This window comes from Hyperolius riggenbachi, chromosome 5 (assembly GCF_040937935.1).
Source record: "Hyperolius riggenbachi isolate aHypRig1 chromosome 5, aHypRig1.pri, whole genome shotgun sequence".
NCBI classification, from domain to species: domain Eukaryota; kingdom Metazoa; phylum Chordata; class Amphibia; order Anura; family Hyperoliidae; genus Hyperolius; species Hyperolius riggenbachi.
In genome coordinates, this window is record NC_090650.1 from 292,802,344 (window position 1) to 292,827,390 (window position 25,047).

Consider the following 25,047-nt stretch of genomic DNA (forward strand, 5'->3'; position numbering starts at 1 on the left):
TTTGAGAAGTGAAATAAAGATTATTGGATTTACAGAAAGTGTGCAATAATTGTTTCAACAAAATTAGGCAGGTGCATGATTTTGGGCACCACAAAAAATAAATGAAATCAATATTTAGTAGATCCTCCTTTTGCAGAAATTACAGCCTCTAAATGCTTCCTGTAGGTTCCAATGAGAGTCTGGATTTTGTATGAAGGTATTTTGGACCATTCCTATTTACAAAACATCTCTAGTTCATTCAGGTTTGATGGCTTCTGAGCATGGACCGCTCTCTTTAACTCACACCACAGGTTTTAAATTATATGCAGGTCTGGGGACTGAGATGGCAATTCCAGAACATTGTACTTGTTCCTCTGCATGAATGCCTTAGTGGGTTTTGAGCAGTGTTTAGGGTCGTTGTCTTGTTGAAAGATCCAGCCCCGGCGCAGCTTCAGCTTTGTCACTGATTCCTGGACATGGTTTCCAGAATCTGCTGATACTGAATGGAATCCATGCGCCCTTCAACCTTGACAAGATTCCCAGTCCCTGCACTGGCCACACAGCCCCTAAGCATGATGGAACCACCACCATACTTTACTGTAGGTAGCAGGTGTTTTTCTTGGAATGCTGTGTTCTTTTTCCTCCACGCATAACGCCCCTTGTTATGCCCTAAATAACTCCATTTTAGTTTCCAAAATGAAGCTGGCTTGTCCAAATGTGCTTTAGCATGCCTCAAGCGGCTCTGTTTGTGCTGTGGGAGGAGAAAAGGCTTCCTCTGCATCATTCTCACATACAGCATCTCCTTGTGTAAAGTGTGCCGAATGGTTGAACGATGCACAGTGACTCCATCTGCAGCAGGATGATGTTGTAGGTCTTTGGTGCTGGTCTGTGGGTTGACTCTGACTGTTCTCACCATTCCTCGCTTCTGTCTACCCGAGATTTTTTTTTTTTTTTGTAAAATAACTTTTTATTAAAACTTTTCAATACAATAGAAAGAAGTCAAACACAGAACAAACAGATTCCTGTCATACTCATTGTGCATATAGATAAAGTTGTTCATGTACAATATTACTTGAAAGGATACTTTTAAAGCGGACCCAAACCAAACATTTTTTTTTTAATTAAAATATTTAGTTGCAGCATTCTGACACATGCAAAGATAAATAAACACTCCTTCAAACCTATGAACATTTTAGTGCATGCTTTTCACCCTTCTCTTTTCATAACTAGGGTTATACTAGGGGCAGCCATTAGCAATTCCTCCATTGCCAGACACCACTTACTTCACCAGTTTGCCGGTTTTTGTCCCGGCAATTTGAAAGGAAGGGCGGGGTTCCTTCAATAAATGTAAAATATTTAATATTTGTCATCATGCAGCTGAAAAAAGGCTGCTATTTATTATTATAATTTAGAAAATAGATTTTATTTCTGAAATCTTGTATTTTTAATTTGGGTCCACTTTAAGGACTTTGGAGCATAGTTTATAACAAATGTACTAAACATTCCAGATTGGACCGTCAATAGTTAAATAGCATAAATGACCATTTCAATTTTCGAGCAGTTACTATATCATGACGCTCAAAGAGATAGACAATTGTGGTATATATTGCTATTCAGAAGCGACCAAACATTATTGTTAGGACAGGATGAATGACAGGGGAAAGGAAGAGAGAAAGATGAGTAAAGAAGGTAAAGGAATAAGGAGGAGTGCCGCTACCCTGAAGCTGGTCGGATTAATTGATGTTTTACAATCAACAAGTAGGCATAGGTCGGAGGCGTGCCCAAGGGACTCGGATATATGAGAGTATTAAGAGTTATGGTTTCATAACATGTCAAGGGCTTTGGAAGACTCACGGAAATCTACCCACACCGCCCATTTCTTGGTAAAGGCCTCAGCTGAGCCTTGGTTATCAGAACAAAGATCCTCCATCCTCATGATGTGGTTGATTTCTTTGAAAAAGTCTGTCATGGAGGGTATAGTGGTAGATTTCCAATGTCAGGAGATTAGTAATCTAGCTACGATCATTAACTGGGGGGTAATTGATTTCTTAATTGTCGAAGTTCTACCTGGTAAGAGAGTTAATAAGGCCATGGGGATTGACATTTGGAGGTCTCTACAATAGAGATATTTATGGATCAAAAAAACATTGGCCCAGAAGGGTTGGATAAAGGGGCAATCCCACCAAATGTGTAGGAACGTCCCAGGCGCTTGGGTGCACCTTCAGCAGATAGATGGAGTATTCACATTGTACTTAGCTACTTGTATCGGAGTGCGATACCATCTGGAGAAGACTTTAAAGTTTCTTTCTTGGTGTGTCAAGGAGATGGAGGTTTTATGGATAAGTGTGAAGATCTTCTCCCATTGCTCAGCTGCGAGGGGGCTCCTTAAGTCTTTGTCCCACGTATCTGTGAGTTTGAGTAAGTCACCTTCACTCGAGGCGCCAATGAGAAGGGAATATAGTAGGGAGACTTTATGTGGTAGGGAAGATGCGGAGCTACACATACATTCGAATTCTGAGAGTTGTCTATGAATTTGGGATCTAGAGCAAATAGTTTTGTGGAACCAAGTTAGTTGATTCCAGGACAGCCAAGTCAGATCTGTCTGCCTGTCTGGATTGCCAATTGTGTCCCGTGGATTGAGTCGTCCACCACTAACGATATGGCGAACTTGTGGCCAAAATTCTCGTGACCATCCTAGGATTGAATGAGCCTGGACCTCTGCAGCGAAGCCCGGGTTATCTAATAATGAGGTAAGTGGGCCGAATTGGGTAGAGGTGCTGACTTTGCTACTAAGAGAGCGCCATTTCTTAAGCACGATCTGAGCCCAAAATGCCATATCCTCAGGGTTCGGTCTATGTTCAGGTAAAAGCCACAGCAGTGCTCTGGGGTCCAGAACAGAAAGGGAGGTCTCCAGGCTTATCCATTGTTTATCTGATCTATCTTGGAACCAATTTAGTATATGTGTAAGCAGAATGGCCTGATAATAGGTCTTAATGTCTGGAAGGCCCATACCCCCTCCTGATTTAGGTCGAGTAAGAAGTCTAAATTTGGTTCTGTGCGGTCTGTTGTGCCAGATAAACTTTAATAAGAGAGATTGTATTTTATTTAGGAATTTCGTGGGTAGGTTGATTGGAATTGCCTGCATTATGTATAGAATTTTTGGAAGAATGTCCATTTTAATTGCGTTTATGCGTCCCGCCCAGGATAAATGCAAAGGGTTCCACATTTCAATGTCGGTCGTAATTTTAGCTAAAAGGGGTATGTAATTTAGATTAAATAACTCATGTGGGTCTGACGAGATATGAATTCCCAGATATCTGAATTTATGAGGTTGCCATTTAAAGGAGAAAGAGTTTTGAAGGTTGGTGACCAGAGAGTTGGATAATGTGATGTTTAGCAATTCAGTTTTGGTGATATTGATTTTGAAGTTACTGACATTCCCAAATAGCTCAAATTCTGTAAGTAAATTCGGTAAAGCTATAGTGGGATTTGATATGTAAATCAGGAGGTCATCTGAAAATAATGAGATTTTGAAATGTTTATCATCTCTCATGATTCCCTGGATATCTGGGTTTTGCCTCAGGGTGACCGCCAGGTGTTCCATGCAGAGGACATATAGCAACGGGGATAGGGGGCAACCCTGGCGCGTCCCGTTAGCTATGGGGAAGGCATCTGACAGGGTCCCATTAATCTTAATTCTGGCTGAGGGGTTTTTATAGAGAGCCATTACCTTGGACCTGAATATTGGTCCCAGTCCTATCTGTTCCAAGCAGGACTCTAGGAAGAGCCAGTGGACCCTGTCGAACGCCTTCTCCGCGTCAACCGACATGATGCATAGGGGAGATTTAGATTTCCTGGCATGGTGTATCAAAGAGATAGTTTTTAATGTGTTATCCCTAGCCTCTCTACCTGTAATGATCGCTGCTGCAGCAGGTGTTGCTGGAAGTAGTAGTGCTGCAGCTCAGGCAGTTCTGATGCCTTTCCATGCAAGCTGCATAGCTTTGTCTGTCTTTCCCTGCTGTCAGCTTGTGACTGATTATCATTCACCTGTGTGGGAATCTGCATGTCTGCTCCCATTGGATGACCTCAGTATAAAGATCTGCTTCCTGCAGGGTTTCCTTGGGTTTTCATAGCTTCAGTTTAAGCTAGTCTTGCTGTCGCTTCACCCCCCGATCGTGTTTCTTGTTCTAAAGATACTTTGCTGGTCTTTGCATCATATATTGGTTCATTGCCAATATATATGCATACCAGCACGTTTATTTTTTTCCTTGTATTCGTGTTACGTTGATACATCAGTGTCGCTGATGTATACGTACACGAACTGTTTATATCCTGTGTGCAGTTAGTCAGCTTTCCAGCACGTTTTGGTAGGTTGCGCGTACCGTGACCACCCGTGCTGAGGTAGTTACCCTGCTCCTGGTTCTGTTTGTGGATTGCGTTCATCTCTGCGAAGAGATAACGAATCCTTCACAATCTCCTATTGGAGTCAGTCCTCCCCTCCACTATACTAGGGATAGCCTGTTTCCTTGTGCTGGTGTGTGTACCTCCTCCACGCCAGCTCATGCGTTGCATGCTGACTGTGGAGAATACACCACCAAGCCTTACATTATGAAAACCCCATTACCAATCCCCATGGTGGGGGGGATTCCCAGAAAGTATGACACTGTTAATTATGGTTCCTGTTCCTTTAAGAAATTTGAAGAACTTAGCTCTGAAACAGAAAATGAGTTTTTCTCTGAATGTGCCAGGTTCCTGGCCAATCCTGATCTCCAAGCGACTCCTGTTTCAACCTGGGCACTCCAACTAAGTTATATTTTGTTTAAAGGGGAATTATTCCAGTGGGCATTTGATGTTCTCAATCATTCCGATTTGAAAGAGAGACCGCTGGAATTTCTAGCGTTTGTGATCCATAACTGGTTGCGCATAGATCCATTGCCTTTTCCTCTTAATGAACTCCTGGCAGCAGGCCAATCAGCTACTCCTTCAATTGCTTGCAAAAATGTTCAGCAAGCAGAAAGTGTTACTGATAATTTTCCTGCAGCCTTGAATAAATCACCAAAAACAGCAGGGTCTAAGGCAAAACGCAAACGTTCTAAGAAACGTGTCCGATCTGCAGAGTCGTTATCCTTAGCGACTGAGACCTATAATGAGATTCTGCCATTAACAGATAATGAAATGCAATTGTCTTTCAGGGGAGTTAAATGGACTTATGAAACTACTAATGAACTTTCCTCCCTGGCTAGGGAAAATAAAGATTTTTGTTTAAAAGAATTATCTGAGTATGATTATGAGGAGATATTACAGAGTATTGAACAAATCAACTTATTTGTGAAGCAAGGAAAGTTTGCATACACTACAGTTCAGCACTTGCTACAGGTATTGGAGATTCTTAGGAATAAGGAATCTGCCAATCACCTGCTAATTAACCCAATATATGTCCTTGCTACAATCATATCTGCAAACCATGATCTGCCTGTTAAGTATGCTTGGAATCCTCCATTTGAGAAAGGAGAGATGGAAGCTCTGGTCAATGAATGGAAGAATGATTCAAGTTCATTTTGTCAATTTTACAGTGCAAAAAGTGAATTAGTATTGAATGCATGCATTAAGTCTGCCTATAACCTAATAAAAACTGGTGTGTGTGGGTATGACTTTGTGGCTCCATTGATTGATGTGTGGGAACTGATTTTGGATGATTTTTATGTGACTCCGAATTCGCAAATTTGGCGTTCTGACCCGCCTGCTTCAGCACCTTTGGCTGATTCAGCAGGTGATTCGGAGCTCTTTTTGTGTGAAATTGAAGTTCCTGCAATTCCACCCTGTACCATGGATAACTCAGTGTTACTTACCAGTAAAACAGAAGCCACTGATACATTCTTAACCTTGCCCTGCGCAAATTTCTCAGCAGAGAATCCAGAGGTCCTGCTGACTTCCGAGTCCAGCCTAGCCAGTACTCATGACTCTTTGTTCAGTGAAACAAACACCAGAAAAATCTTGCCTGCTTCTGCAAACATTTCTGCAGAAATTACCTGTGTTAATAAAGTTCAACTCCTGTCTGGTCCAGCAGGTGCTTCCATGGTTTTGCCCTGCAATATGGACTGTTCAGTGATCCTGTCCAGTGAAGCTGTGGTCGCAGAGTCTTATGCTTCACCCAGTACTTTGGATACTTTAAACCCTCTAGCAGAGGAGTCTGAGGCACTGCTTACCTCAGTTGGTGTTGCAGTAATATTCACTTGTCTAGCAGCTGTTTTGGAATTACAGTCTGCTCTAATAAAACTTGATGAATTTCTGCCCAGCAAAGCAGAAGCCATTGAAATATTGTCCTCGTCAGCAAGTGTGTCAGATACCTTGCCCTGTACACAGTCTGATTTAACCAATGTTGTTGAGTCCCTCTCCAGTGTTGTAACAGCCGAGGAACTCCAGCCCTGTCCTCTGCATGTTTCAGAAGTCTTGCCCTGTAACATGGATAATTCTGATTCTCTGGTCAAAATAACAGAAGTCTCAGAATTTCAGTCTGATTTAGTAAGCATTCCTGAAACCCTGCCTTGTATTTTGGAAAATTCTGATTCTCTGGCCGGTGTGGCAGAGATTCCGGAGTTCCCTTCCTGTCCAGGGAATTCCTCAGATTTGCCCAGTTCAGTGGGGGATGCTGTAATATTGACTTGTTTTGCAGCTACTTTGGAGCCCCAATCCCAGGTACTAGATGAGTCTCTGTCCAGTCCAGAGGAAGTTGTGGAATTCCTATCTAGCTTAGGTCATACATCAGAAGACTTGTCCTGTCTTGTTTATGCCCCTGAACCTGATTTGTTAACAACCTTGCTAGAATCAGCGACATCCAAGTCTGTTCCTGCATTCTTTAGTAAAAGTCCAGTAGTTGCGAAGTCTAGTCATGATGATTTTTTTTTGGCCAGTCCTGGTTTTGGTCCTGTCTTGGCTGACCCTGAGGCTCACAGTTCCTTGACATGCCCAGAGGTTTCTCTTGTGCCAGTGTGCCCAGATGTTCTTTGTGTGCCAGAATGCCCAAGTGTGTCTAAGGTGTTAGCGTGCTCTGATGCTTCCTTAGTGGGAACATGTTCTGATGTTGCCAGTCTGCCTGCATGCCCAGAGATGGTTCTGGTCCCTGAAAGCCCTGATCTTGATGTTTGTCCTTGTGGCCCTGACTCGGGAATTGCCCTAGGTTCCATAGGGGTTCTTGATAGTTCTCCATGTGAGCCTAAGGGGCGTTCTGACCTATGGGGATCTCTTTGGAGCTTCAAGGTGTTCTGGGAGGTCTCTGAGAAAACTTGTCCTGGTGCCTTGGACTGGTTCAACAGTGGGTTTTGTGTTGGTAAAGACAGTCCCGGTGGGCATTGCAAAGGCTTTGGCGTTTTTGAACGGTTCCTGGAAGGTGGTGGGTATCGCTCAGGGAGTTTCGGAGGGCTTTCTTCTGGAAATCATGGTTCTGATGGGTGTCACACTGGGGCTTGTAGTACTGATGGGCATGGTTCTGTAGGTTCTGGTTCTGATGGGTCTAGTCTTGTGGGGACTGATTCTAGAATTCGGTCTTGCCGGGCTGTCCCGGTCATCATGAATTATCAGTCAGACTGTTTTGTTGGGAATTTCAGTTTTGAAAAGCGTCTGGAATCCGCTTTTAAGGGCGGGGGTACTGTAATGATCGCTGCTGCAGCAGGTGTTGCTGGAAGTAGTAGAGCTGCAGCTCAGGCAGTTCTGATGTCTTTCCATGCAAGCTGCATAGCTTTGTCTGTCTTTCCCTGCTGTCAGCTTGTGACTGATTATCATTCACCTGTGTGGGAATCTGCATGTCTGCTCCCATTGGATGACCTCAGTATAAAGATCTGCTTCCTGCAGGGTTTCCTTGGGTTTTCATAGCTTCAGTTTAAGCTAGTCTTGCTGTCGCTTCAGCCCCCGATCGTGTTTATTGTTCTAAAGATACTTTGCTGGTCTTTGCATCATATATTGGTTCATTGCCAATATATATGCATACCAGCACGTTTATTTTTTTCCTTGTATTCGTGTTACGTTGATACATCAGTGTCGCTGATGTATACGTACACGAACTGTTTATATCCTGTGTGCAGTTAGTCAGCTTTCCAGCACGTTTTGGTAGGTTGCGCGTACCGTGACCACCCGTGCTGAGGTAGTTACCCTGCTCCTGGTTCTGTTTGTGGATTGCGTTCATCTCTGCGAAGAGATAACGAATCCTTCTGAATCCTGTTCTGTTACTGTTTGTGGATTGCGTTCATCTCTGCGAAGAGATAACAAATCCTTCTGAATTCTGTTATGTTACCGTTTGTGGATTGCGTTCATCTCTGCGAAGAGATAACGAATCCTTCTGAATCCTGTTCTGTTACCGTTTGTGGATTGCGTTCATCTCTGCGAAGAGATAGCGAATCCTTCTGAGTCCTGTTCCCTGTATTACTCCAGTCCTAGTCAGCGTTCCTGCTTATGTCATATATCGGTTCATTGCCGATATATACATATGTTAGTCAGACGTTACAAATAGTTTCATTGATAGCTGTAATTGTAATACGCTAGGAAAACATACTTATTGTATATTTATCTGTGTTACGTTCATCTATCTTGATCCTGCTATTTCCTGACTATCCTGTCCTGTCTTTGTGAGGCACGCCATCGCCGCAACGTATTGGCTGCCTCATTCCAGTCTGTCTGGTTTTGGACGCTTGCTGTCGCTAAGTAGCCGCTAGCTAGCAAGCGTTCATTCTGTCTACCTGTCCTGATCTCCTCAGTTCTGGTTTATGCGCTCAGCGCTACTTTGCGCTGAGACGTTATAACGAAAGCATTGTTTGTGGCTGTCAGATCTGCACCGGCTCTGTGCGCCACAATCTCCTATTGGAGTCAGTCCTCCCCTCCACTATACTAGGGATAGCCTGTTTCCTTGTGCTGGTGTGTGTACCTCCTCCACGCCAGCTCATGCGTTGCATGCTGACTGTGGAGAATACACCACCAAGCCTTACACTACCCATCACAAACCCAGTCTGGTCAGTGTGTATAATGGTAGGTAGGATAGGTTTGAGCTTTCAGACAAGATTTTTGCATATAATTTAAGGTCAATATTGATCAGGGATATTGGGCGGTAGTTTGCGCAGCTATTTGGGTCTTTGTCTGGCTTAGGGATCACAGTGATGTGTGTCAAAGAAGTCTGTGTTGTGAAAGTCCTATCTTCGTTAATAGAATTAAAGGTCTGTAGTAAAAGAGGGGCCAGAGAGGGACAGAATTGTTTGTAGAAAGCCCCTGGGAGGCCATCCGGTCCAGGGCTTTTGCCTTTTTTAAGCGCTCTTATACACGTAATGAGTTCAAAGTCTGTGATATCTGAGTCTAGTTCTTTAATTAAGTCTTCCGAAAGGGTTGGTAGTTTAGTTTTGTTAATATATGAACGGATTTTGTCCTTCAGTTTGGCTTGGTTCATGTCATGGTATCTACCTTTTATGTTGTAAAGGGTATTGTAATAGGTTTGAAATTCGTGGGGAAATTCGAGTTCCTGAATTTTGTTTGGCCTTTGGGATTGTTAATGGAGAAGATGTTGGAGGTGGCAACCCGAGGGTGTAGGTAGTGTGCCAAGAGAGTGCCACATTTGCTTCCATGGAAGAAAAGTTTACTGTGGAATCTTTCCCTGGCTAATAGAGTCTTTTGATCGAGTAGGGTCATTAAAGTCTGTCTAGTGTTTGAAAGGTCAAGGTCCAGGGCAGGAGAATAGGTCGTTTTGAGGTTTGTTTCAAGAGTGTGAATTTTTGCTAATAGGTCTAAAATTTGTGTGCCCCTTTCTTTTTTCAGTCTCGCCCCATGAGAGATAAAGACTTCACGTAAGACACATTTAAGTGCTTCCCATTTAATGGTTGCTGGAGTTTCATCATTAGAGTGATTTAACATAAATTGGTCAATTGTGTCTTTGATCGCGGTCACACATTGCGTGTCTTTCAAAAGGTTCTCATTAAGTTTCCATTGGGACTGGCGGCGGGATTGGTCATTGGTGTAGAATGAGCAAAATACGGGTGCGTGATCAGACCAGAGCCTATTGCCAATTGAGGCCTGTATATTTTGATCTAGCAGGGATTGAGAAACAAAGATATAATCAATGCGGCTAAAGGATTTGTGTACTGAGGAGAAGAAAGTGTAGTCGCGTGTGTCATGGTTCAGTGTTCGCCATGCGTCTACTAGATGAAGTGATGCTAGTTTCGATTTCACCTTAAGTAGGGTTGATTTAGGTAAAGTGGATCTCTGGGATGAGGAGTCTAGCCTGGAGTCAAGACATAAATTGAGGTCCCCCCCCCCCAGCACCACCTCACCCTCGGCAAATGCAGCCAATTTAGAGAGATAATTCAGCAGAGCCCCTCCTTGATTTTGATTAGGTAGGTACAGGTTTGCAATGGTATATTTACGATTATCTATTTGAATGATAAGGAATAAAAATCTCCCATGAGGGTCTATTAGTTCTCCCAGAACAGAGAGGTTAAGGTGTTTGTGAAAACCGATAGAAACTCCCTTTGATTTAGTCAGGGGGGTTGTGCTGTGGTACCATTTATTGAAGTATCTGGCTCTGAAGGTTGGGACCTCACTTGTTCTAAAGTGTGTTTCTTGTAATAAAGCTATGGAAACCTTTTGTTTATGGAGGTGATGTAAAATTTGGGAACGCTTATTGGGGGAATTGAGACCCTTAACATTAAATTAGGGTATTTGACAACTGTTCATGGTAAAGAAGGCAAAGAGAGTATAATCTTACCACATCGCCTGTACGTCGACCATAGCAATGAAGAGATTTCCGGAGGCACCAGGGCAGCGACATCCATGAGAGTGAGGGGATAGGGTAGACTGGAGAAGAAAAGCAAAGGAGGAAGAGGGAGAGCAGTAAAGAAACGAAACACATAACAAAAACAGCCGGCATTAAAACTTGCCGACATTTGTAGGCAACTCAATCACCGGTCACACTAGTAGCGCTAAAGAGCACCAGCAGTGTGATAGATTTGGCGAGGTGTGGAAGCCAATACTGGTCACGAGAGCCCAGCCGCCTCCAGACTCCTATTATAATGTACAATGAAACTTCAACCAAAAACCAATAAAACATTATGGAACCTATAGCGGATAGCCCACCCAAAGAATAAAAATCTAAATTCAAACAACTGTGTCAAGTTTAAATAAAGGTTAATGGGCAGATTTATCTTCTCCGCACTAAGCAAGCATTGGAGAGCCTGGACTTAGTCCGGATATCTGAATGAGTAGCCTGCCAAGAGACCAGGGCCTTTATGTTATAGCAAGTATTGAAAGGGATTGTAAGCTTACAGGAAGCTGGTACGTATAAATGGTCTATTATTAGTAACAGGGATGGGTGTCTGGTAAATTATATTCGTTCCCCTTAAATGGAGGTAGAATGTAGGATGAAATACGTAGTCCAAATTAGAAACTGCTTTGGATTGATAGGGGGGGGGGGGAGTCAAAGGGTGAGGGAGGGAGGAAGCTGTGTCATATTTTAAGAACAAGATTAATATATGGCTCAGTGTTGACCATGAAGGATCACAAAGGGGGCGATACCGCAGGATCTCAAAATTGAAATGCCAACACAGGCAAGAGTTCACAGGGATCAATGCTAAATAGGCCACCGTACTAGTGCGTGATAGACCCTCTGGGTTGGGTAGTTTTCATCCGACGTCCCCCCCACCGCCATCCCCGCCCGAAACCCATCTCCTCAAAAAGTATCTCAGTTAACCCCTTGAAATTATCCCAAATTAATTCCCCATATTAGAACACTAGGTTTTGGAGTAACTAAGCAGCCTAACTGAACCGGGGGATTATTTAGGGAAGACATTGTACAAAACATTAGACCATTAAAACATCGTATACAATAAAGCGTTAGTGACAGGTATATCATATAGTAGGGTATCTTGCAGCTGTATGGATAGTAAAACATGGAGCAAAGTGCCTTATATGGCACTACCCTGAACCATAACAGAGTATCTTTCCGTATTGCTGTCTGACTCGAGATTCCCTGGGGAATGATGCCGGATCATATAGGACAGTATATAAACGGGGATGTAGATATAGATAGCAGTCCCGTTCCGAGTGAGAATCAGTGTACTGATAGTATAGGAGGTAGGGATTGCGCATTGCTGGTGAAGTCGGAATAAACCAGGAAAAATTGAGAGGCAAAAATCCGGAGTGTTGAATTAGAGTGTCCGGTCTAAGTATTGAGGCCTTGTGGAGGGATTAGTAACCAAGTGAACAGTTATATTGGAACATACAACGGGCCTCAGTAGCAATACAAGACTGCAGCAATATCGGCTCCCTCTCTTGATTAAGATTAGGCTAGGCAGGGTTGGTGTTAAGGCCTTTAGGCTTCAAGGGGAGAAGGGGAAATAGAAGTTCCAAAAGAGCGTCTTGGTTATTACTCACGTGTAAATGATCAAGTTCGGTGTATGGAAACCAGTAAGGTTGGGTGGGTTCCGTAAACAAGAAAGGTAGTGGTGATAAGTATCCCTCAAGTTGATGCATCGTCTGTAACTCTATTTAATCTCCGGCGATTTTGGACTCTTCGCCAACGTTCACGCTGCGGGAGGGCCGCGGTAGTGACTTGAAGCGGCCAGTCCGGGAGGGTGATTCTCGGGAGGTCAAAGAATTCTCTCACTCGTTGGAGGTCATGAGGTGATGAAAAGTTTGTCGATCTGCCATCCTTTGACATGTAAATCGCAAATGGGTAGCCCCAATGGTAGGTGATCTTGTTCTCGCGGAGCACAGTGAGTAGGGGACGAGCAGCTTTCCTTAACTGGAGAGTAAGGCCAGAAAGATCCGGATAGATGCGGATTTTAGCTCCGTCAAAGACCACCTCGCCTTTCTGACGTGCCGCCGCCACAATCCTTTCCTTCTCTCGGTAGAAATGGACTCTACATATGATGTCCCTGGGCTTGAGAGGATCAGCATTAGGTGGGCCAGCAGCTCTGTGTGTTCTGTCTAGCTCGATCTTATTATCCGCCGGAGCATCTAGGAATAGGTTGAAGATAGCTTCTGTGGTGGCCATAATGTCTGGAGCACGTGTGGCTTCCGGCACTCCTCGGATTCTTAAGTTATTTCGCCTATGGCGGTTTTCTATGTCGTCCATTTTGAGATAAATGGCGGATATGTGATCTGTATGAGAGTTGATGGTAGTTTGTTGGGCATCTAGGGTTTTATCCACATCATCTTGCCTTTTTTCAATGGCTTCCACTCGTTGGACCACGTGGCTGAAGTCTTGTCTGAATTCCACCATGGCTCTCCGGTGAGACTTCATGATGCGTGTGACGCAGTTCTCTAGATCCTGTTTCATGGGCAAGGAACGGATATACTCATGGAGATCAACTTCCATATATGACTCGGCACCCTCCGAGGTTGCAGGAGAGGAAGGATTGCGGTCGGGCACGTTCCTCTGATTTTGGGGAGTTCGCCAGAGATGGATGCTTCAGGGATCCTCCGCCATTAGGTGACTCTAGTGTCGGGGAGTTGCGGCCCTGACCACTGAGAGGTGAGTTCGCCCTGGAATCAACCTTTTGCTGTTGTGAAGTTGATGGCGAGTTAGTGGGTATCTGTTTCTTCTGAGGAACAGGACTGTGAGGAGAGGCTGATGGAGGAGGGTCGCGGCCTTGCCCGCCGCGAGGAGAGGTCGCCATACTTTCTCCCTCTTGTTGCTGAAGCCTCCGTTCGAGTGGGCGCAAAAAACGAAGGATTTAGGAGGAACTTGAACGGGGTTTTTTGTTAGAGTCCCTCTTCTTTCTACCACCACCCATATGGCGTAGAGTTTGAGCGGTTTTTGGTTGATTTATAAGTCTTTAGGAGTCGTGTAGCAGGAGCTCAAGTGATGTGCGTCTTTACCCGGCCATCAGCAAGCCACGCCTCTCCATACCCGAGATTTTTATCAGTCTGCTACTTCAAGCCTTTACTTGAAATGAGCCTGTGGTCTTCCATTATCTCAATATGTTCCTAACTTCAGGTCATTTGAGGGTTGTTTTGAGACCCCCATGTTGCTACTCTTCAGAGAAAAATAAAAGAGGAGGGAAACTTACAATTGACCCTCTTAAATACTCTTTCTCATCATTTGGATTCACCTGTGTATGTAGGTCAGGGGTCACTGAGCTTACCAGGCCAATTTGAGTTAAAATAATTAGTTCTAAAGGTTTTGGCATCAATAAAATGACAACAGTGCCCAAATGTATGCACCTGCCTAATTTTATTTGAACAATTATAGTGCACTTTCTGTAAATCCAATAAACCTAATTTCACTTCTGAAATATCACTGCATGTGACTCCTATATGATATATTTAATTGATATTTTTTATCATAACAACCAACAATTTATACAGGAAAATCATGACAATTAACAAAGTTGCCCAAACTTTCGCATCCCACCGTAAAGGTGCCCATACATTAGAACGAAAATATGGGCAGATTCGACCAAGAGACAAATTTATCTCTAATCGAGATAAATTTGTCTCTAGTCGAAACTGCCCATATACTACAGGCCGATTCCCGTCCAATTTCAGTATGAAATCATCAGGGAATCAGCTGAGCCGCCACATCCGCCCCGCCACTGCCCCCAAAATGTATACATTTATGTAGTGTAGTGCATTTATACATTACCTATCCTGTAGCAGCTCTCCGGGTACATCCGTCCATCTCGCCGGTAAGCCGCATACACGCTAGCGGCTCATAGCATCTGACGTCAGACGCTATGCACCTTCGTGACGTCAGACATATCGCTGCTGGGGTGTATACAGAACCCGGCGAGATGGACGGAAACCGTGTGGTGGCTGACACCGGACAGGTAATGTATAAATGCACTACACTACATACATTCATACATAGCGGCGGTTGTTTTGTTGTCTCTTTGCTCGTTCGCAATCCTGCTGCCGTACCGGCGCGCACCAGACCGACCAACTTCGGCCCAAAATTTTCCAGCATGCGCGATCGACCATGCGGCCAATTTCTGTCCAAAAATTGGTCGCTTTGTCGATCAGGCATGCACTTGGCAGCACCAATTTTCATCCAATTCGATTATAATAATCGAATTGGATGGTCGATTGGTTGGTTGGTCGGCCAGTGTATGGCCCCCTTAAGGGAGAATTAGACAGTCTGTTATCTCTAAATACACACAGGGTGGGTTTCTCTGTGTTTTCCTTCTCTCCTGTAAATGGGATTAGGCCCTCTTTAAATCTATACCATGTCAGGCTTAAGCAACCACTAGTGTGGCATAGAATTTACCAAGTGTGGTCCTCAGGGGTTAAGCTAATTAGGATAGAGAATGCATGCATAAAAGAGGTCTATACAGTTTAGGTAGAAGGCTAAATGTACTCTAAAATACATTACTTCTTGGTTGGCAGTAAAAATACTGCCGTAAAAAAGCATAATATGGGCTTTATTATGAGTAGACATACTTTTTGTATGTATATACTGTAGCTTGTCTGTATTGAAAACATAACTAAATATTTTCCCGGAAATGCAAAACCCCATATATATTTTAAGTATGCATACATACAGAAAATGCAGTATTTACCTGAATATATTCATCCTGGTGTTCATCAATGTATTCAAATAAAGCATCGTTTTGTACAGGAGATAGGCAAACTTGTGTACTTAGACAATAAAAGAAATGGACTGGGGTCGCACACCTTCATACGTATACCAAAATATAAATTTATTGATAGCTTAACTACAGATCATCCCATAAATACCCACAATGTAATTGCATAAATCCCAAACAATTAAAACCAACAAATGCGGAGCATCAATAGCTATATGCATGTGACCACACTGTGATGATGCTTATATTGGATATAGCTATCCTGGCCAGGAAATACACCATACCATCAACACAACCATCCGCGCAATCTCACTCTTTTCACACTTGTGCCTGAGCTGATCAAAGTGTCGGGGGGCCCCCTTATCCAAACAATAAAGTCTGATGCACCATGACTCCAGCAAGATATGCTTTGAAAGTTATGCACATTTCATTTCGCTGCCGCATATAGCCTGGCAGCATTGGTTGGTCTCACCCCTCCTCTCGTCAGCTACTTCTCAGTAGTGTATTCCGGGTACAGGTATTGAACCATTCAGTCCTGCCCCACTCGCGCTGGGATCAGTAGAGATGCCTCCTCACAGCGCTGTGTACAGCTACGATGCAAGACGCCAGCCCGGGATCCCATCCGGCATGTGTGGAGGAGGATGCTGCGTCACACGCATCCGCGTAAGCTCCGCCCACCGACGCGTTTCACGTCCTCATTGGACGTTTCATCAGGGTGTGTCCAAGCCTTCTACTAGCCCGTCCTTTGTATCCACCTTGACTCCACCCCCCTCTCTCCGTTATCCTGTCGTTGACATCATCCTATATGGAAGCTCACGCTGAGGGGGGAGGATTCCTGTGAATACCACCTGTTACATTGTAATATTAGGCAATGGCTCTCATTCTCTTCTTTTTTGCATACAATAGTACATTTATATGGGCAAAGTCGGCATACAGGCAGGTTGTACTGAGGCCCACAGCCAGAAACAGAAATACTGATCTTCACATTACTGCTTATCCTTGTCATTTCTGTCCCCAATATACATGCAGACATATTTTCGATTGAAATCACGTTCAGATTTATTTAGGCAGTTCCTCAATCTCTCAGCTACCTTCATGGCAGGCATATAAGACATATAATAAGTTCTACTTGTATCTTCTTATCTTCCCTCATTCAAAGAGGCACACTTAAAGGCACAGTTCATGTTTGTGGCACAGTTCATGCACTGCGGATCCACTCACAGCTCATGCTCTACCCTTACATCTAGTTTGTCCCAGGACTTTCCTTATTAAGGGACCACAATCAGGGGACTCATCACTAAATATACCTATTGATTCTGAGGAAGGGGGATAGGTCCAATTCTGCATTGAGCCCACCCGGAGTCACACTTCCAAGTTTGAAGATCCACATGGCCTCTTTGCAGTAGAGGACCTCATCAAAATCTCCCCTCCTCCCAGAAATCTTCAAATTATAGATTCCCCTAACTGAGGTCCCCCTCAGGCTATTCTGATGATGATCCCTATAATGGTCATAAATTATCCCTGTAGCCTTGCCACTTGTAATCTTACCGAAATGCTCCAGCACCCTCTCTTTTAATGCTCTTTTAGTTTTACCTATGTATTTTAGGCCGCAAGGGCATTGTATCATATACACTACTTTTTTTGTGTCACAATTTATAAAGGATCTAATAGTATATTCCTTTTCTCCCCTGCAGTCAAAAAATACATTGGTACGGTCCACATAGGGACACATCTTACATTTCGAGCATTTAAACATCCCCATAGGTTTCCTCTGGTCAAGCCATGTAGAAGGATTTTTTTGTAGTTCACTATGTACCAAACAGTCCCTCAAATTCGGTGCCCGCCTTGCTGTTAGAAGTGGTCTCGGCCCTACAATTTTTGCAACCTCTTTATCCGAAGTCAAAATAGGCCAGAACTTATTGAGAAGTTCACGTAAGTTTGCCCAATGGGCTCCAAAGCCGGTTATAAGGCGCATATGTCCCTCCCCCACCGCCCTTCGCGGCATCCCTCCGGGGGCCAGCAATTCTTGCCGGTCCTGGCTCCATGCCCTTTTTAGAGCTTTACGTAACACCGAGTGTGTATATCCACGTTCTCGGAATCTCTGATACATCATTCGGGCCTCCTGTCTGAAGTCATCATCTCTCCCACAGTTCCTCCTAAGACGGAGGAATTGTCCATATGGGATTCCCCTCTTTAGGGACTGTGGATGATGACTTCCAGCATGCAAAACCGTGTTACCAGCAGTAGGTTTACGAAAGGACATTGTGGTCACTTTCTTTCCGTCTATTTTCAGCATGAGATCCAAGAAGGGTATCTCCATACCGAACGAAAACGTTAATCGAATATTCTTTTCATTGATATTGAGTTTGGACACAAATTGTTCCAACTCAATCTCAGTGCCCCTCCACACCATTAAGACGTCGTCTATGAATCTAATCCAGAGGGCGACGTGTGCACCATACTCCGGGGTAGGGAAAACTTGTTCCCTCTCCCAGAGTCCCAAATGCAGACATGCATAGGCTGGTGCACACGACGCCCCCATCGACGTTCCTCGTAATTGCTGATAATAACCTCCATCAAAGGTAAAGCAATTCCGCGTTAGAATCAATCTCATCGCCTCAACTATAAAGGCATTATGAGCCAAAGCGGAGGTATGCCGCTCGCGGAGAAGGAAGGACATTGCCCGGAGGCCCTCCTCATGTGGGATCGACGTGTAGAGAGACTCCACATCGATCCCGACAAGGAGGGACCCCGGGGGCACCTCAAAACCGGCCAGGACACCCAAAACATCCCGTGTGTCCTGCACATAAGAAGGCAAGGCCTGGACCAATGGACGTGTTTTCCTATCAACATACTGACCTAAACGTTGGGTGGGACTACCCACCGCGGACACAATCGGTCGTCCGGGTGGGCTGGACATAGACTTGTGGACTTTCGGAATAGTATATATAGTTGGAATATTATACGTAGTTACAGTAAGGAATTCACATTCTTTGGTGGTAAGTATTCCCTCATGTAATCCCTCATCAATTAAACTATTAACCTGATTCTTAATTGCAGGAAAGGGGTTTTCACAAAGTTTTCGATAAGTATTTTCATCGTTTAACTGTCTTAAAATTTCTTTCACATAATCATCTTCGTCCATGAGAACAACATTCCCCCCTTTGTCACTAGGCTTAATGACTAGCTTTGGGGCTTTTTGCAATTCTTTCAATGCTATTCTTTCTTGTAAAGTTAAATTGTTATCCCCTTGAGACGGGAAAAGTTTTAAATTCCACAGCTCTTGTTCAATCGTATTCAAAAACACATTAACATTTTTATTCTGCGATAAAGGTGGCATAAATGTTGATTTTGCACGTAAATTTGTAGTTGGAGGGGGGGCGGGACTGGAGGAGACAGGGACAATGTTGTTCTCACTTTCGTTGAAATCCCAACTACACTCAATTTGTTCACTCAAAAGCGATTCGAGAGCTATCATAGCTTCTCTTTCATTTGCCTGTAGGCATTCATATCCATTCTGAGGATCAGTATTCGTTTGATTACTCTCACCAAACGTTAACTTCAAAATTACCTTCCTCAAAAACAGATAGATGTCCTTGTATATTTCAAATATATCCCCTGATACTGTGGGGGAAAAGGAAAGCCCCTTTTCCAATAGGGAGATGTGTGTTTCATTAAGTTTAAATTTTGACAAATTGATAACATTCCTGCTGGCTTCATTACCAATCCCTTGCTCTTTTGCTATTATTATTTTTTCTGACTCCCGCTGCGCGTCATCCTGCCTGGGATTTCCTCCTTTGCCCGTCCATTCTCTCCCGCCTCCTCCCCTCTGTTTCTTCCCCTGCCTCTGCCTCGGCCTCTTCCCCTGCCTTTTCTGCCTCTGCCCCTGTTGGGGGTGTTCTCCTCTAAAAAAGTAACTGATTTCCGACTACTTCCAGAAACATCAGTGTCTATACTGGAGGGTTCTAGACTATCTAGCCCTGTTGACCCCCGCCTTCCTTTCTTTTTGGCTTTCTTTTGTTCAATACGATTGATGGGGTTAAGGGCCTCATCCGAGTCCCATCTTGCCAAATCTTTCTGAAATTTTTGTTGTTTTTGTTTTTTAATCGTAGCCTGAATCCGTTCAATTTGTTTTTTTAAATTATCATTAAAGGAATTGAATTCAGCATGTTCACTAAATGTATTCAAATCAGCTACACTATCCATAACATCACTAGTTATTTCCTGCAGTTGTTCTCTCTCCTCATCTGCCATCATTTTTAATATTTCTAATCCTCGTTCTAATGCTTTTTCTTTCCATTTCTCCAAAAATCGAGGTGTTAGTAAATTGCCAGCAGGAATAATCCTTTCAAGAAGGCCATCAGGGATAACCCCAGCCTTTACATATGATTCCAAAAGTGAGGCATTCCATTTCCGTTTCAATTGTTTAACAAGTAGTCCCTTATGAATACAAAATAATTATTTCAGCTCTTTTATATCATCATCATTATCCCCCACATTTATAGTTGAGAAGCTGGCGGCTATCTCACCATCCAGTTCCTCACCTATTGTATACGCCATTGCACACATTTCAACAGGATTGTTATCACGGTTTAGTAGACAAACTCAATTAAAATTGCGGGATAGATAAATATTGATCAAGGGGTTTTGGGGAAGAGGAGGTAGAAAAGAAATATATATATATATATATAATATTTATTAAATTATAATAATCGAATTGGATGGTCGATTGGTTGGTTGGTCGGCCAGTGTATGGCCCCCTTAAGGGAGAATTAGACAGTCTGTTATCTCTAAATACACACAGGGTGGGTTTCTCTGTGTTTTCCTTCTCTCCTGTAAATGGGATTAGGCCCTCTTTAAATCTATACCATGTCAGGCTTAAGCAACCACTAGTGTGGCATAGAATTTACCAAGTGTGGTCCTCAGGGGTTAAGCTAATTAGGATAGAGAATGCATGCATAAAAGAAGTCTATACAGTTTAGGGCCCGTTTCCACTATCGCGAATCCGCATGCGGGCAACGCATGCGGATCCGCACAGTCAGTAGAAGTGGATGGGACTGTTTCCACTTGTGCGTTTCCCCGCACGTTTTTCTGTGCAGAAAAAATCTGCAGGGTAGGGGCCTCAGAATTCGCCTGCGTGTGGAATGCAGGCGAATCGCACACAATGTATTTAATAGGGAAATCGCATGCGTTTTCCCCATGCGTTTTTTGCCGCGATTTCGCATGCGATTTCGCATAGGTACCCATGTTAATTCACACAGGCAGTGACATGGTTAAAATCGCATACAGCCTTACCTATGCGAAATCGCATGCGAAATCGCAGCAAAAAACGCATGCGGAATCGCACCCGCATGCGATTTGCCTGCGGTGATTAGCCGGCGATTTCGTAACGCTACAGTGGAAACGGGCCCTGAGGTAGAAGGCTAAATGTACTCTAAAATACATTACTTCTTGGTTGGCAGTAAAAATACTGCCGTAAAAAAGCATAATATGGGCTTTATTATGAGTAGACATACTTTTTGTATGTATATACTGTAGCTTGTCTGTATTGAAAACATAACTAAATGTTTTCCCGGAAATGCAAAACCCCATATATATTTTAAGTATGCATACATACAGAAAATGCAGTATTTACCTGAATATATTCATCCTGGTGTTCATCAATGTATTCAAATAAAGCATCGTTTTGTACAGGAGATAGGCAAACTTGTGTACTTAGCAAAGACAGGATAGTTAGTAAGAATAGCTGAAACAGAAAAACAGAAAAAACATGAAACAGCCACTAGACATTATGCAAGACACAATATTATAGTATGTATTGTTATTTCTGAGAGGAGGAGCTTTCATTGTTTCTTTAAAGGGGTTATTTCGCGAAAAAAGTAGGCAGTTAAAAAATGTGACAGATGACAGGTTTTAGGCCAGTCAATCTTTTTAAGGGGGATTCTCAGGGCTTTCTTTGTTTTCAACAGCATTTCCTGAACAACAGTTGCAAAATCTAACTGACATAATAGTGTGCAAGTGATTAGGGAGGCCGGCTGGTATCTTGCTATTTTGGCAGTTAAACTGCTGTTCAGGAAATGCTGTTGAAAACAATGAAAGCCCTGAGAATCTCCCTTAAAGAGAAACTCCAACCTAGAATTGAACTTTATCCCAATCAGTAGCTGATACCCCCTTTTACATGAAAAATATAATGCTTTTCACAAACAGACCATCAGGGGGCGCTGTATGACTGATTTTGTACTGAAACCCCTCCCACAAGAAGCTCTGAGTACCGCGGTACTCTGGGCAAACTGCCACAATGTAACAAGGTTCACAGACAGGAATTAGCTGTTTACAGCTGTCTCTAACAGCCAAAACAGCTAGGAGCAGCTACATAACCTGCCCACAGTAAAAATGTCACCATGTAATAAATGTCAGAATGTAAATTAGGGAGAGGAAAGATTTTACAATGAGCAAACACTGACTAAATCATTTATACGAAAATATTGTAAAAAATGAAGCACTTTTTTTACTACATTATTTTCACTTCAGTTCCTCTTTAAAGAGAGTCTGAAGCGAGAATAAATCTCGCTGCAGACCTCATAGATAGCAGGGGCATGTGTGCCGCTATCCCGCGGCTTAACGGGGGTCCCTTCACCCCCAAATCCCCTCCGTACAGCGGGGGAGCGCTTCCGCATTGGGGCAGGGCTAACCGCCGCAGTCTGTCAGACGCGTATCTCCGCCTCTCAGTCTTCCTTCACTGAGAGGGGCGGGGGAGAGGCGGCGATGCGCGTCTGGTAGACGCGACTAGAGGCAGGGCTGCAGCCGTTAGCCCTGCCTCCAGGAAAAGAAGATTTACGACCAAGTCTACGACCAAGGTTTGCGGGGGTGGGTTTGGGGGTGAAGGGACCCCCGTTTAGCCGTGGGATAGCGGCGTTTTAGCAGGGGCACACATGCCCCTGCTAACTATGAGCTCTGAACCGAGATTTATTCTCGCTTCAGAGTCTCTTTAAAAAGATGGACTGGCCCAAAACCTGTCATCTGTCACATTTTTTAACTGCCTACTTTTTTCGCAAAAGAACCCCTTTAACAATCATGGAAGAAAGGTGCTGAGCACACAGGCACATGTTTCATCTCTTCAGACTGCTCCATGTAAACCTGTTACAAAGTGTGCCATAGAAATTGAGCTTTTGACAACAACAAAAAACACACAGAGTAAAAGTGGTCAATGAGATTCCAATAATTCAGTCTTACATGCAAATTTCATGAGTAGCTTGGAATTGAGCCAGTCATATTCAGTGTGAAGTGCATTTGATTGGCTCCATTTCAAGCTGCATTAAATCTACATGCAAGCCTCAATGATTAGCATCTCATTAATAAGTCATCCTCCTCCCCACCACATTCTGCCCAATTGTTGTTTTCCTTCTCCACTCCTGTAGTGAATGGCACCATATTGTGAATCTGTTGCCACCTCCTAATCCTCATGCCATCATTTTCCCCCTTTTTTGATGGCTAGGTTGGCAAATCCCATGCAAGCACAGAGATCTGCATAGGGCTGTGGTGCAAACTGTATTTGGATGCAGACATTGTAATATCCTGCATTGCAGAAACTAAATAACACTCACATCCCCATCCCCTCAATGTGCCACCCCACAGGCATTTACAGTACCTTGACTTGCATCTTGCATGCACATTGGCATGCCTTCAATCAATAGGAGTCTAAAATGCATGCAATTGTGCACTGATGGATGCTCACAATCACTGTCGCAATAACTGACTCTGCTGGGGCCAAAGAAATAATGGTTGCAATTTTTATTCCATTTAAAGTCAAATCTGAAGTTAACATAATAAGGGTATAAGAGGCGCCCTGGTGTAATAAAAGCATCTAAAAACAGTTTAAAAACGGGAAAGAAATTTGAGGTGGCTTACCTCAGTGACGAAAAAATCTTTGTATTTTACAAAGGTTTTTATTAGTAGCTACTAATAAAAACCTTTGTAAAATACAAAGATTTTTTCGTTTTTAAACTGTTTTTAGATGCTTTTATTACACCAGGGCGCCTCTTATACCCTTATTGTGCAATCATACCCCCTTACCTCACCCGTCTGAGGGGTGGGTACAGACCACACGTGGCTTCGACCACGGCGGATATCTGTCCCCTTTCTTTTACCAAGGAGAGCGACCGCATCCAGGTCCCTAGGGACCACCCCGAGTGGAGTCGGGTTTGTTGTCTCCACCTGCTTCCTGTGGTCGGTTGCCCCTCTGCAACCCACCTTTGTGAGTAGTGTCTTACTTTTATTACGTTCAGTTGTTTTTGACATACTACACTATTGGGCTCCCACTTTTGTCTCCTGTATCTTTTCACTAGAGGGTGTTTTTGACACCCACATCCCACTATTGAAGTTAACATAATCCAATGAAATAAACAATTGCATCTATATTGCTAAGCTTAAATAGTCTTATTTGTGTTAAAAGGTTAAAAAACACTAAAAGTTTTAACTATCTAAGGTACAAGAATTAAAAAATATATATACATAGTTAGCTCAGATATGGACAAATCTTGAACCAAGATTTGGAATGGTTGCACTACTTTTACACTACTTAGTGGGACACTAAATTGGAACTAGCCCCCCCCCCCCCCCCCAAAAAAAAAAAATCAGGTTATTGAATTAATAAGCAGAGACACTGAAGGGGGAACACAAGTTTGGGAATTAGTAAGTCCTGAAAGTCAGCACTGGCTATGTGAACATATCATAGAAACACACAAAGGTGTTAAGACAAGACAGGTCAAAGAGCAGTTGTCCTGTGCAACCAAACAACGCTAGGTACATTATACAGCTGAAGCCTGATTGGATGCACTGGACTGCTGCTCCACTTTTGCTCCAGTTTTCTTTACACTTACTGTCTTGATGAAGTGGCTTAAAAATGTATGGCTTTAAACAAAAGATTTGTGTTTCAATAGCATTTTCATGTACGAAACACATTATTAGTATTTAAAGAAAAATACTGAAATGCGTGCTAAGCTCTAGCGTCTGTACATAATAAACCAGTCTGAATAATTTTAATGAAAAGAAAAGGTTTCATTTTCTCCACCTTATTATATCAGTAAGTATAAGGACCCAGCTACTTATGAAAGTGACTATAACAAAGAACACACACATAACGTAAGTGAAAAACACAATATGAGAAAATTCTTAGCTGCTTACCATGGCTAGCTGCAGAGCTGGTCTTATCCCAAACTCTTGTCAGAGTGATGTGATTTATAAGCAGCTAAGCCAAGCCTCGCCCACCATGAATCGTTCCTCTCCCAGTGAATCAGATTTTGTAACTTCAATAAGGCTGGCTCATTGAAGCAAAGTACTTAGTTAATTATACATGAAAAGCAAATATTAAGCAAGTAACAACTGTGTATTCTTAGGTGTAATAAGGTTTGTGTTTCTGTTAAGTGTTCTTCTCTCAGCCCTATTCTTCCTGATTGAATTATCAAAAAGTGTTTGTTTTTTCTTTGTTACATTCTGAAAGAAGATTGCATGT

General features: G+C 43.2%; 1 protein-coding gene across 2 annotated transcripts in view; it reads right to left on the minus strand.

The window, feature by feature from the left end:
* The window catches only part of LOC137518784 (beta-Ala-His dipeptidase-like), a 72,365-nt gene extending 47,595 nt beyond the window's left edge, over positions 1 to 24,770 (minus strand). Inside the window, exons 1-2 of one of the 2 annotated variants that reach the window (XM_068237073.1) lie at positions 24,720 to 24,770; positions 21,172 to 21,282 (exon numbers count right to left, since the gene is read on the minus strand). In XM_068237073.1, coding sequence (XP_068093174.1) covers positions 21,172 to 21,282; positions 24,720 to 24,722 — 114 coding nt within the window. In that variant the 5' untranslated portion in view covers positions 24,723 to 24,770. Of the gene's footprint in view, positions 1 to 15,509; positions 15,593 to 21,171; positions 21,283 to 24,719 lie in introns of those variants that run through there. The other variant, XM_068237072.1, reaches the window with a different exon arrangement.
* Between the last annotated feature and the right edge of the window lie 277 nt (positions 24,771 to 25,047).